The 14,761-nt window shown below is 34.8% G+C and overlaps 2 protein-coding genes across 4 annotated transcripts; one reads left to right on the top strand and one right to left on the bottom strand.

Annotated features, from left to right (window-relative positions):
- Positions 1–808: 808 nt before the first annotated feature.
- On the bottom strand, positions 809–5,797 carry LOC117234191 (CCR4-NOT transcription complex subunit 3). 2 transcript variants are annotated; one of them, XM_033495176.1, is made up of 10 exons: positions 5,249–5,797; positions 4,143–4,375; positions 3,909–4,064; positions 3,652–3,831; positions 3,275–3,562; positions 2,906–3,161; positions 2,561–2,827; positions 2,220–2,488; positions 1,661–1,870; positions 809–1,554 (listed from the first exon to the last, which is right to left on the bottom strand). In XM_033495176.1, exons 1-10 carry the CDS (start codon positions 5,271–5,273, stop codon positions 1,456–1,458), a joined length of 1,983 nt encoding a protein of 660 aa, XP_033351067.1. In that variant the 5' UTR covers positions 5,274–5,797; the 3' UTR covers positions 809–1,455. The 2 variants fall into 2 exon arrangements, with proteins under 2 accessions (XP_033351067.1, XP_033351066.1); XM_033495175.1 differs by having other exon boundaries at positions 2,220–2,827; positions 5,249–5,796.
- A 1,252-nt stretch (positions 5,798–7,049) lies between these two features.
- On the top strand, positions 7,050–14,604 carry LOC117234018. 2 transcript variants are annotated; one of them, XM_033494829.1, is made up of 2 exons: positions 7,050–7,477; positions 8,416–14,604. In XM_033494829.1, the coding sequence occupies exon 2, from the start codon at positions 8,446–8,448 to the stop codon at positions 13,861–13,863; it is 5,418 nt and encodes a 1,805-aa protein (XP_033350720.1). In that variant the 5' UTR covers positions 7,050–7,477; positions 8,416–8,445; the 3' UTR covers positions 13,864–14,604. The 2 variants fall into 2 exon arrangements, with proteins under 2 accessions (XP_033350720.1, XP_033350719.1); XM_033494828.1 differs by having other exon boundaries at positions 7,050–7,591.
- The last annotated feature ends 157 nt before the right edge of the window (positions 14,605–14,761 follow it).

The raw sequence follows: 14,761 nt of genomic DNA, 5'->3' as shown, positions 1-14,761 counted from the left end.
TCCATTCATAACAAGAGTATCTGCTTAGAATATATCTATCCTTTGTTCAATAAGTTTAATCATCATCCTAAAGCTAGATCAGGTGAGAAATCTCAACTTTTGTTTTTTATTACTAACGAATGCAATATGTCTAATCTCGTTGTCGAAGGCTTTTGTAATGATGAATAACACGTATGCAGGCAATTGCTTCAAAGATTGAAGCAAAAGCTTTGTCTTTGTCTGAAATTATTTATTTCAAATGCCGATACTGTCTTGCATCATTTAACAATTAAACGTTAAAGATTAAAGGTACAAGGAAATATACATATATGTACATGTGTGTCAAATTAGTGAGAATCTTTTTCTTTTACTTTTTATCAAAGATGCTTCACCGTAACCAGTATCGACAATTTATAATAAATAAATTCGTACAGTATGGCTTTATTTCTCATTCGCTCTTATTCTCTCTCTCTCTCTCTCTCTCTCTCTCCCCCTATTTTATTAATTTATAAATACATATGCACAATAATTATCACGAATCATCATTTGATAAACACAGTATGTAGTACGTAAAAGTTGCTAGAATACTAATAAAATCAAAATCTCCTGAATCGACAGGGTGTGCATTAGAGAAACAACTAGTAAATTAAGCTACTTTAAATACATAATAAAACCATTTTGACTTCGACGACGAGTTTTAAGACTCGTATTTAAATTGTTAGAATATATTTGTAAGTAACCTGGTCGAGGGCAGAAATCTAATGGATGGAATGTTCTGAATGCAAGGTGTCAGAGATGTGTCAGATGCCAAAAATTGAAACAACTTAAGTTTCATTTAAATGAGAAATAAAATATATTCCATAATATTATTATTCACTATTTCTACACATTCTGTACAGTAATTCACTTTAAGGGTTTTATATCTCAATATACTTTATACAAAAAGGCTACTTATAATCTAACATTAAGACATACCATAGCATGAGCGCCCTCCACCTTACCGCTAAACGGTAGATGGGCCGCACGCATGTTTGTACTGGTATTACGAGTCAGTCGCCAGCGAGTATAACTTCTTCCTCTTGTATCACACACCACACACTAAAATATTAAAAGTGTGTTTCTGGTGCTTTCAATTCATTATATCTTATAGTTACATTGTCCCCGATTAACTTACTCCTTTGTTTTGTTAGTTGCGCTTTTGTTTCTTTCAATTGAGTGATTCATATTTTGCTTTTCTGTTTTTCAAAAAGGAATATCACAATGTCAAAATATAATGAAGTATCTTCATTGCCTGTTATGCACGAGCTTTTCTTTCGTTTTTGTTTCATTTACTTTTTTCTGAGATACTCTTTACCAATAAATAAAATTATATTTTGTGAAAATATAGAATTGCAAAAAATAAAATCTGTTTTTTCGATTTTTGACGATACCGGTACAGAAATAGTGTATTCAGAGATTCCACAAGCAACAGGACTGTTAATTCAGATCTCTGTCCTCTAAGTACTTGTACTCAAATGTAAAACCTTCCTTTTTTCTTTGTCCCCATTTTTCATAATCGAAATAAATGTAGGTTCCCTGAAACAATTATATTTTACGTAGTACCAGTCTGCATAGTACAACGTATATTCAAATCTTATTATCGATTTTTAATTATCACGACTTAATATTTTATGATATTAACCTGTTCATATTCCTCGTTGATCACTTTGGGTTCTTCGTGCCTCTGAAACCACATCATATATTTTGTATGAAACCTCCAACTTTGTTTCTTTAGAGCTTTCGCAGCCAGGTACTGGCCTTTAGAACCTTCCATGTAGTAAAATATGAAGAACAACGTTTCCGTTGAAAGACGTTGGAAGAACTCCACAGTATCCGAATGGGGAAGTTGACTCTAACATACAATAAAGTACATATGAACAAAAGTAGAAAGAAATTAAAAATTAATTTACTATATATCTTCAAAAAATAAATAATATTAAAATCAGGATAGCCACAGTTGAACTGGCATGAACTTATCTCTCTACTAAGTGGTATGCAATAGCGCTGAAAAACGCATTAGCAGGTCAATTTTCTCTCAAACAATCGATATTACATTTCGTTATTGACCAAAAGTATCATATCTACAAATTGGATCATATAATGTTGCGTGAGGAAAGAAGTGAACGGTACCAAATCCCAAACACTTGCACGTAAACCTCAGCTGAATTTATATAATTATACGATAGATAGTATAATGGTACCTGTGTATAATAAGAAGGTGTGTCACACCTATTTCTTGGTAAATAATATCGTAAACGTTCAGAATCAGACGGAACAGGCAGATGGTAGTGGGCGGCCTCCAACAACTGGAACTGCAACTGGTGTTCTTTCTGAAGAGGTACTGGCCCGAGAGGCGCAACGCTAAGAATAGGAGGAATGTGTGTATCCACGGTGACTTTGCTGTTATTATTGTTCGCCTTAGCAGTGTCAAAGATGTTTCTGTTCGACTCGGACGGCGGTATGTCCAAACCTGCTCGGACAATTACTTGTTGGGCTATAGATTTCAAAGAGGACATGCCATCAGGAAGCTTAGGGATGAGACCATTGGCAGTGGATGGCGCTGGCGAGCAGGAATTTGCGGGCAAAGGTGAAGATCTACTGCTGACTGACGACTGTGGCGAAGAAGATGGTGGGATCGGCGTTGTCATTTCAGTTTCGCTGCTGTGATTCTGATTTTGTTGATTATGCAACACGTGTGTCGTCTGTATGGGCACTGGATTACTGTGCTGCTGCGAGGTTGTTTGTGGCACATTCGAGGTAACACTAGACGCAGACGATGATGACAATAAACCATTTTCACTGCTATGAGCTGAAAATGTTAAAAGCGAGTCATAATATTATCGTTAATCGTCCTTATGGTAGTCAATCATTTTTACAATATACTTACAAGATGTCTTACTAGAGGTAGAATGGATGGCTTGTGAATTAGTATGTGATGCAGCTACTGTAGCAAAATTACCAGCATTAGTTGTAGCAATGTGATTACTTGTAGAACTAGGCGAGCTATGGCTAGGTGTCATGGGAATGGTCTTGCTTGGAGTGCTGCTTGATAATAAATTCGATTTTATGGTGGCAGTGCTTCCCGTGGTTGGAATGCTCGCCTGTGAATTTAATAATGGCCTGACTGCTGTTGGTTTCACAGGCTGAAATTAAAGTATACAATAAAAATTCGTTCGCTATATCATAGTTATCGATACTCGTATACATGTAATGAAACATCGGTGTTGTCATCGTGATCTTACTTAAGATTACATACCTTCGTTTTTTTGTCATTATCCGTAGAGCTATCACTTGAATGGTTATGCATGGTAGAACTCAATGGAGGTGATGGTATGGGTGAAGTACCAGAGTTAGTTGAGGTTGGTGTACCTCCAGTTTCGTTGCTATTATTACTATCTGTGGTTGCTGATGAGGGAATACCAACTCCAGACAGTTCAACTTCATCGAGACCAATAATATCATCATAGATATATTCATTTTCCTCAAAATCAGGTTCCTGCGAGGATTCGATATAATACTCTACATCATCTTTTATCCTCTTAATCTGTGAAACCAATTAAAAGATTAAATAATTATAAGCTTTCAAGGTATTAATACAGTCAAATAACTATATCTTTGTATTAATAAACTTACAGTGTTAACTTCAACAGACATATTGTCCAACATGCGTAACAATGTTTCCAATTTACGGATATGGTAACGATGTTTATCAAGTTTTGCTTTTAATTCATCCATCCTATCCTGCTTATCTTTATCTAATCTTTTTTTCTTTCCTGCGAGTAATGATTCTATCTCGGATTCAAATGTATCCAGCTGCATTGAAATCATCAACGCGTTTTAGTTTTAACAAAATATTTTCCAGTCTGTTTAAACATCATCATATTTCATACCTGAAGATTTAAAGCGTCTATTGAATTTGCAAGCCAATTGCTAACTTCTTCTCGTTCTTTTTGAGCTGGATCAAGTTTTTGAGCAGCTCCTAATCCTTCTTTCGAATAAGCTTTTGTTTTCGTCTCTCTCTCCACAACTTTAAACCTTTCCATTTGCTAACGAAAATGTATTACATTTAAAAATTAACATGTAACAATTCTTGCGGTTTCAATTCTATATCAAAATATACTTACAGTTTCAATTAACTTTCTATATTCAAGAAGCGTACTTTTATCCTTAATTTCACCTGATGCAAGCCAGGTTTTAATCTGATCACGTAACCTTTGAAGTTTTTTGATTTCTTTCTTGAGATCTGCTTCATATTTCTCCTTCTGATTGCTGTTTGTAGCATTATGAACCTTTTGCCAAATATCTTCAAATGTCTCTACACCCTCCGTTACTTTTTTAAGGCACCGATCTATTTCACCTAGAATTTAAAAAATATATTTTAGTTAAGATAATAAATATATGTCACACATTACATATATCATTTATTTGTTAGATAGATACATAGATATAGAAACATAGATTAAATTTTTGAAATTCATTTATTATTGCATACAAATTTGTTTATATATAAAGTAACATAATTATTATTAAATCCCATACAAATTAGTAATTGTTGTTAGTGTGTTACATGTAATAAAATGCATCATGTAGTAACTACTTTGATAATTTGTTACATACGTATATAAAACCTAAATGATATATTTGACTACGACCAATCAAGTTATAACATTAATAAGTATGATAAAACATGACCCAAAATAACAAAAATAATTTATTTCTGGCAAACAATTCTCCTAAATTATTGGTAAAAGAATTCAAAGTAAGTTATGAATTGAAAGTATAGTTTACCAGGCAATATATATATTGAAAAGCTTATATCGACAAAAGCATTACATATGTTATATCTTGTATCATTATATGTATGTGTTGTGGAAATAATATATAGAACTATTTTAAAGGTTATTCTGACATAAAGAAGCAGTATGAGACTGTCATAAATACAGTACATGCAAGAAAAAATAACTTGCATTAAAGAAACATATGAAAAGTTCAAGCAGAACACACCAGTTCGTCATACCCTGACAACCTGTACCAACTGTCAGACACAGAAGGCTGCTTGCAAGAGTAGATAACGCGAGTTAAAAATAGGCTACTACTGATCGCAAAATACAAACGTTTAATGTGGCAGAGAATTGCAGAGCGCGAGGCAAGAGTGGAATCAAAGTTGTAGTAGTACAGACCCATAACAAAATTTCTGAATGTAAACATGCTGGAAACATTTTCTTCTCACCTTGCAACTTTCTCGTCGCAGCCATGGCTATGTAAACATGTGATACAATAATTCATGCATAGTCTGGACGTAATGGAAAATATACGGAACAATTTTACGGAACAAATAGTCGCTGAACTATTATTCCCTGTATGATATGAGAGGCTCGGCCACAAGATGGCTTCCGTTTTCAAATGACAACGTCCGACCGTCCGTGAACGAGGTGCGTTGATACTAGTTCCGTTTTTCCGTCTATCTTTTTAATCTTGATAGTGTAGGATATGCGCTACGTTTCGTCGAAAATCGACAGCACATAAAAATACACAAAAAGTGATAGCATCAACAAATGATATATATGAAATACTGAATAAATGAGATGGTGTATTATGCATCGGCGCATTCACACATTCTACCTTATGCACATACTTAACTTGTTCGCGTTCATAAACCAATTGAAATTTGGTTAAACCTTTCGATGCGTTCACAATAATTATAATGATTTGGAATCCGGTTATTTTTGCACTTTTATATTTACCAAAAGAAAATAATAAACTCGAATCTCGAAACTCGAAATGTTGTTTTACTTACATGTCACTCGATTTATAGATATAGATGCCTCAACTGCTAATATTAGAAAAGGTCATAGATATTCAACAATATATTGATAAATTACTCGAAAGTAACAATAAAAGAATAAAATTTATTCTATTCAATTAGGAATTTTGTACAATATTTATGTATATACTCTCTTTATATACAATTAACAACTATTTAATATCATGTTTCGTAAAGTATTAAAATAAAGTTAATAATATTCATAGGTTACAATAATGTTCATTTTAAATAAGATGTATTTGAAATAATATTTTTTTAAATAAATTTTACTAATAATGATATATGACATATGTATATCGCTATTAAACCTTTTATTTTCAAATAATAAAACACATAAGATCAAATAACATATTAGATAATTATAATTATAACATGTATAATTGTGATATATTTTTAATTGTATTAATTAGAAACGAACGCATGTATGCTTATTTTCACATAATATAAGAGATTATAAAATAATATTATCATAATATTAACTTAATATCATTGCTTTTAATGTATAAAAAATATGTCAAAATACAATTAAATCTACTGAATAAAAATTTATATGAAAATTTATATGATAAATTGTAAAAACATTAAAAATATTTTTTAGTTAACATAGGAAAGGAACATAATTATAAAATATAAAATACTATTTATAAATTTATTATGTTTTATATTTTATTTAAAAGATTCATTAAATTCTTAATCATATTGTATGAACATATCAATAAATTTTTGTTGTATGATTTACATTTAACACACTTATATATACTTACATACTACTGACTTAATTAAAAAAATGTGGCAGTTTTTCATGAAATCTTAGACATAAATTTTACCAATAAGTTCTATAAAAATGTGTTGACACAAGTATATATTATACGAGATACACTGTATATATATATATATATATATATATATATATATATATATATATATATATATATATATATATATATATATATATATATATATATATATATATATATATATATATATATATATATATATATATGTGTGTGTGTGTGTATATAGATAAGTGTATTCATATATAGCAGGCACGCACGCACACGCACACACCACGCGCAAACACACACACAATTTTTTAAAGAAAATCATTAATAAAAATGCTGACAAGAAGTTCATGTTAAACTAGCTTTAACGAAGATATTTGGTAAAGAAGATTGAAATATTAGAAACATTTGAACTTTAGTTTTTAAGAAGATAAATAGTGTTTTAAACGAAATTGAACGGTCAGGTAGCTGGCACAGGTTAAGAGCGAGAGGTGGGGGTATTAGAGGCACTACGTTGGGCGTATATGAATACGTCAACGAGAGATGCCGTCGTTTCGTGTTTCGAGTTTTTGCACAACAGCCGTGGGCCAAGCAACAACGCACTCGCGCTCAAGTCGGATTACGTTCTTCAAGAAAGATTCGAACTCTTATACTGATTATTCCACAACTGAATTACCGCAGACTATCTTTCTCTCAATGATTTTGGCCTAACCTCTTCTATCACAAACTACAGTGGAACATGACAAAAGGTGGCATCACTGGGGACGTGTTGGAAGCACGGACGGAGCTGTGCTCATTGATATGACGCCATTTTACTAACCTTTTCGGCGCGGATCGCGACGATCCACTTAAGGTGCTCCATTTCGTATCACTTCAAGAGCGTCCGATTCTATCGTTCAGATTTTACAAACCGTATACATACTTTCGTAATTCGAAGCGATTCGTTCAAGCCGAAATTTACCGGAAGGTACGCATCTCTCATAGCACTGGGATCATTTTTGTGTGCAACAAAAGTTTACCAGCAATACTTTTTTGCTGAATCTTGTTATCACGGCATCCTGATTTCGTGTGTTCTTCCATTCGCCACATTTTAACATTAATTTCATTGTAGTAAACTGTTTTTGTGGGAACTTTGGGACTGAATCATTGTGGAATGATGTTCACTACGAAAGGCTTCTTGCATGTCATACCATGTACTCAATTTTGTAATACCCTTCTCAGAGGTATTATAATTAATTGCTTGTTACTTTACTCAGTGTACTTTAAACCTAAAGTTTAATTTTCTGTGATTTATTATCAACACGATGTTCAATGTTTTTCACTTGATTTATGGATTGTCTTTCAAAGCTAATTAAAATGTTTTTGTTTCCTTAAATTGCTATGTAACAGATTAAATTCTGCATAAAAAGTGATTTTAAATATTTGGTTATATAACTATTCTTGTTGTTATAATTATTTCCATAAAATAGTAAAGAAAGATCTTTTAATAAGTTGAATGTAACAGGTGGCTTTGTAAATATATCAATTATAACATTGATTAAAGTAGGAATGATATATAATTTTGGTGCTCTTAATTTTTGTTTAATTAACATATATGATTTAAACATTTAATATAATGATTCGTTAATGTTATAATTGTTTGAATAACATTTATGACACATACACACCATATTCTCCTATATAATAGACTATAATATTTTATGAAATAATCACTTCACAACAAATGTACAAAACAAATATTTCTTTCCTGTTAGAATATTTTTATATTAAAACATATTTTATATGTTGTAGGTAATATCACTGTAGCTAAGCAGTGCTATTATGGAAGATGAAGATGGTGAAAGTAAAGTTATGGATATGTGGAGCATTTTGGGAAAACAAGAACTTAAAGATACTTCTATTGGAAATTCGCTAAAGTCATCGATCGACAGTATATACACTGATGTGATAGAAGAAGAAAAACAATTATTGCAATATAATTCTATTGCAACCAAAGATTCTCCAAGCAAAAATAACAGTACAGGACCGAAAACTGTGTTTAAAGGTTTCAAGAAACGTATTTTGGCACAAGCTCAAGAAACACAAACGAATACATTGAAAAATATAGCACAGGAACAACAATCACCACATTCTAATGCATCCAAAAGTAGCAAGGAAAAAAGGGCAGAAATTAAACGGGGCAAAATAACAGAATATGCACAATATTTGGGTCTTCAGCCTTCGTCAAAGAATAAGTGTTCAAAGTGTCAATCGTCATCAAGTTTGTGCTCTACATTGAAACAAATTTCATGTACTTGCAATTCCACAATGACACCAATGCCCAGCACATCAGAATCATCTACAGTGCCACATTCTCCTAATTTTAAAATTACAAGAAAAGTTTATCTTTGTGCAGCATGTGGCACGTATTTTGAAAATTGGAACTTATTTTTACATATGAGGGATATACATAAACGTCATATATGTTTATTTTGTCTTGGGATGTTTGGTCAAGCTGAAAGGTTATCGCATCATTTGACAAAGAAACATAGTGTTCCAGAAATGACGTTTACATCTGTTGAAGATTTTTATGGTGCTTTCAAAGGATCGTGTTATCTAGTTTGTTGTACATGTGAGAAAGTTTTTTCAGAAACGGATAATTTTTATAATCATTTCTGTTCACCAACGTCTAAGCAAGATGTTACTGCTTCCATATGCACATTATGTAGACAAACAGGTTCACACGCAAGTACATGCAGTTTAGCCATTGAAACCAGTAAAGAAGTAAATTCTGCTTTACCACCTACTACGCAAACAGGAATAATATCAGCTAATATGCTTGATAAAGATGTAAATAGTGAAAATAAGACTGTTCCAAGGAAATCGATGAAAAATAATAGGTCTAAACATATGGAAGATGGTACATCCAATCAACAAAAATTAAATATTCACGGAAAAAAGATCAATAATAAAGTTGCTGTATCTCAGTCAAACGAAAGCCAAGTATTTGATGAAACATTAAGCAGAGATGAAAATTCTCAGAATGTAGTAATGCACAGTGTGGTTAAAGATACTGTTTCAGAGACAATAATGGAAGTTTCAAAGTGTATCGAAGATTCCTGCGAAGAAAAGGAAGAAACAAATGAAAAAGAGGTTTGTCCAAATAATTTGGAATTAAATTCAACCGATTCACCCAGCCATAATATGCCATATGATAGTGTAACGGAAACTATTATGGAGGTATCGCGATGTACAAATAACGTAGAAGATATTGATGACAAAATTAAGAAAGAAAATGTAGACGTAGTCGATATGTTGAATACATCTGATAAATCAGAAACGAATTCTACTAAACTCGATACGAAAACTGTAAATTCGACCGAAGAAACTAATATTAAGATAGAGGATGTTAATTCTGTAAATCAAGAAACAGAGGAAAATGTAGCCAAAAAGAAAACAGAAGAAATTGTATTGGAAACAGACTCTCAGTCTCAAATGTCTGAAAGTTCTGCACATAGTCCAGTTAGTCGATCATTATTTAGCCCGCAACACGAATCACATGTATCCGACCTTCAACCCAAAGAAAAAGCTTATGACAATGATAACAAAGAAAATCTTGATGTACCTAATGAATCTCAATCTTCGATATCGTTCAATACCAGTGAAGCTTCTGATAGAAGTTTAGTTATAAAGATATGTACCAATAGAAATTCTCAGTTTTCTGTTGCGACCAATAGCGAAAATATAGAAAATAATATTGTTAAGAAGGAAGAAGAAAACAACAATGCAGAAAGTTCACTGACAGAGGAGAAAGAACACAACATGTTTGAAGAGGACAAAGACAACAGCGTTAGTTATCAAGTGAATGACGAAGACAGCGATTCCGATAGTTCGAAATTAGCGGTGGTAGATAGCATCCCCGAAGAGACAGAGAATATCGAAGAAAGTAGCGAACATAAAGCGGTAACGGGAATTAAAATTGAAACGGACATGAGTATCGAAAACAATGAAAATGAGACTGAAATTACAGACGAAAAGCCAACAAATAATATAGATACAAATGAAAAATGGGATGAAGAAATGAAAGACGATAGTCAAAGTCGAATGGAGAATATAGATCAGTCTCAAATGCAGCCAAGCGATGGAATAATATTGGCTGGAGAAGATGTTCCTTGCATCGATCTTAACGTTGATGGTATTTTAGACAGTATAGAGATAGAAGATTTATTGAAACGTTGTATAGAAGCAGCAAGTCCTTTCTGCGTTTACTGTAATCATGCACGTCATATAGCAGTGAATGGTAAACAACTAGGACTGCACATGCTTGCGGAACATAAATTTCAACCTCAACATCCTGCCATAATTATTCAAGCAGAACAATTTATTATTAGAGTGAAAAAGTCTCTGGATGAATTAGATTCTTACTTTAATTTAGATTCTTACAGTAGCACAAATGGTACATACAATATTCCAAACGTGAGGACGTACGAATGCTTTCATTGTAGATTTCACTCTGCCATACACAAGGAACTTTATCTGCATAACCGAAAAATGCATCAAAAGACAATCTTGATCTGTATAATGTGTAAATCCACTTTTTATAGTTATAGCGAACTACTTTGTCACTTATGTCCTGGAACTTACTCTCCGAATATTAACGTCAGATACAGATGTTGTCTGTGCCCCATGGCAAATCTTCCATCTGCATTTAGATTAATGGTACATTTACGCAAAAGGCATCATGCATGCGACGTTTGTTTGGAATCTACCGGAAATCAACAGCGTCTTTCGAATCACGTTTGGAAACATAAGCTTCATCATTTATGTTATAGATGTGGTATTGCATACAGAAATAAACCAGACATTACCAAACATCTATTTTGGAAGCATGGAACGGAAAGCGTACTGTGTAAAAAGTGTTTACAGAAAAAGTGGCCGCATATTTATCACTTTTGTATACCACCCACGGCTTTCGTTTGCGAAGAATGTGGTTCTAGTTTTTCACGAGCCGTCGCTTTAAAAGTACATAAAAGGTTACATTCCGGAGATCATCCGTATGCTTGTAGCGAGTGCTCCGAGCGTTTCATTTCTCGAAAACTGTTAGACAAGCATGAAAACGCCCATAAAGAACCACCACCAGTTAGCACAAATTTGATGGACACGGTGAGTCAACAACCACTGATCAACGAGGAAAAATCAGAGAAAGAAAAAGTAGGCATAAGCGATGGTAATGTGTCTGCAACCGAGTTGGTGAAAGATATTAAAGAACCTGTGAAAAAGGTCGTTGACGTCTACGACTTGCCACCTTTGAATTTATCTTCGGAAAGTGATACGGATTCCGAGGAGGAGAAACCAGAGATCAAGGAACCGGAGAACACGGAAAAAGTTAAATCAAACGAAGAAAATGCACCATCTTCCGCGAATCAACCAAATTTCACTTCCTCCGAGGCTGTTGCAGACAGCATAGTAGAGGTTGAACAGAACGAGGAAGAGAAAGAACAAGGAGCGCAAATCATGGATGGTATCTGGGATAATTTTAAGAGCTATACAGCTAGTTTAGAAATGAAAGAGACGGCTAATAATTTTGCGATCAAAGAACCAGAGCCAGAAACCGACGTAGCATTCTTAAGAAGTATAGTATTGGCTGATCATGATTATTGCGTTGTGTGGTCAGACAAAGAAAAGGATAAAGATGCAACGTCCAAGGTGAACGAGAAAGAGGAGATAAACACAAGCGGGGACCAAGATTACTTAAACAAGGTGGAGAAGAGTTCCGTGGAGGGTAACGAAGTTCAAAACAGCAACGAGGACGATTCGAATAAGAAAAAAGCGAAAAGTCCGAAGAAAAAGAAGCAAAGTGGTGGAAGTACATCATCGAGTGATTCGTCTAGCGACAGTGATTCAAGCACTTGTTCTTGTGGGACAAATTGTAGCTGTAGCAGTTCGTCATCCGGTAGTTCTTCTAGTTCTAGTAGTAGTTCGGATTCGGACAGCTCCACTTCGGAAGGTTCTCCAAAGAAACAATCTAATCGGAAGGAACGAAAGAAAGAGAAAGAAAGTACACAGGAGCCGGAGACTGGATATACCGAATTGGAGAACAAGGAGATTTCTGTGGAAACGAAGAATGGATCTGCATCGGTTCCGGTAGAACCAGTTTGCCCGCCACAACTGTTACTGAGAGAGTCCGATCTAGAAACCGAGGAAACAGAAACAGACGAAGACTTTTACGACGAACACCCTCAACAGCTTGCGAACAAATTGCTCGCGGAGAAACGAAATCAGTTGATGCTTCTAGCCGCGGTTGCCCCTGCATCCACGGAGTCAGCGATGCCATTGAATAACGGATTAACAGATAGGGACACAACGGTCCCTTCTCCAGATATTCCTCCCACCACGGAGGAAGATCAACCGCAGCAACAGCAGCAGTCGCAGAAGAAGAAAGTGAAAACGAAGAAACGAAAGAAAGGAGAGAAGACGAAACAGCGTAACGTGACGCCAACCGTCGAGTCCATTAAACTAAACATTCCTAAAGCGTTTTACCAAAAGAACCCGGGTTATTCGGCCTCGTCGCCAGTGTTGATGCAATCGAACATGTCATTGATGTCGAACGTGTCTACGAACGATGTGCACTCGATGAACGCGAGTGTCGAATCCCAAGCGATGGTTATAACAGGTCAAAGTATCGGTGGCAGTGGTTCCGAGGCAGAGAACAAACGGTCATCGAAACGAAAACGAGTACCAAAACGATTTTATGGTGATTCCAGTGATGACGAGGCGGAGAAACAGCCGACGGTGAAGTGGAGAAAGGTAGAGACGACGCCTTCTTTCACTACAGTGCCAAGCGTGAAGCCATTGCCACCAAGATTGTCTATTGGCGGTAAGAATATGGCGTATAGACCGATCGAGAGACAATCGGAGAGTCTAGGAATCGCTACAGCTTCTGCGACCGAATCGGAGGAACCTGCGGATAGTAGCAGTGATTCCAGCGATACCGAGGTAGAAGCCAGCCAACAGATGCAGATGCATCTGTCGGAGAGTAATCCGCCAGCCCCGGAACGACCAGTTAATTTATATTGCTATTGTCAGTGCCCATACGATGAAGTGTCAGAAATGATAGCTTGCGATGCCGAGGATTGTCGCATCGAATGGTTTCACTTCGAGTGTGTCGGCATTATGGTACCACCGAAAGGCAAGTGGTATTGTCCAGACTGTCGAAAAAAGCACGGTATTGTGCAAAATAGCGAGGACTATTTCGACTGATAGCAGCGGATGGTATCTTGAATGCGTGTGGAAATTTCTATCTAGGCATATTTGATAATGGGTGTTTGAGTTTCTCTCTCTCTCTCCCTCTCCCTCTCCCCTCCTCTCTTTCGTTTTCTTTTCCCTCGCCCTTTCTCCCTTTATCTACCTATCCGTCTATACCTACGTGTCTATCTCCTTTTCTGTTTTTTAAAAGTTTTTAAGTAATTTAACGAGAATACGTTCGAGGTGCTTCGAATATCGTTTGAAATGTAAAACGCTTGCATTATCGTCTCTTATTTATCAGTTTGACGAATTCTATGGAACCTTGGTACATTATAAATTTTTAAAAACATATGATACATTCTAAAAATGCTAGATCTGTATTAAACGTCTTTTTATGTGAACAAATGGTTACAGGAATTATCTTATTTCGAAGTCGAAAATAGTTTTTAAAAATCTCACATAATAATCATGTAAACAGGATGTATTGGAACAGTCTTGATTTATTATTCGCGAATATAGCACGAATTTACACACAATGATAGAAGAAAGAGAGGGAGAGGGAGGGTAGGGCGGTAAAGAGAGAGTGTGTGTGTGTGTGTGAGAGAGAGGGAGAGAGACAGAGAGAGAGAGAGAGAGAGAGAATTGAATGTCCACTACTATTCCCAACGTTTTCTTTCTTTCTTCTTAGTAAGCAAACGAATCCATACACTGTTCCACGTTGATATTTTTCTTAAGCCGATACGATAATGGAAAGAAGAAAAAGAACAAAAAATGTTTGTATATAATTGTAAATACGTCTTAGAGTTTATAACAAGGAAGTAAGGTTTTTTGTGTACATTTGTTTGTACTTCTTTTAAATGACAAAAAGTGCGCAATGTATAAATTTAGTGTAGCCGAATAGGCAAGTAATAGC

Source organism: Bombus vosnesenskii, unplaced genomic scaffold (assembly GCF_011952255.1).
Source record: "Bombus vosnesenskii isolate JDL3184/JDL3185 unplaced genomic scaffold, Bvos_JDL3184-5_v1.1 scf7180000013302, whole genome shotgun sequence".
NCBI classification, from domain to species: domain Eukaryota; kingdom Metazoa; phylum Arthropoda; class Insecta; order Hymenoptera; family Apidae; genus Bombus; species Bombus vosnesenskii.
Note: the sequence above shows the minus strand (reverse complement) of the source record. Positions and strands in the feature narration are given on the sequence as shown.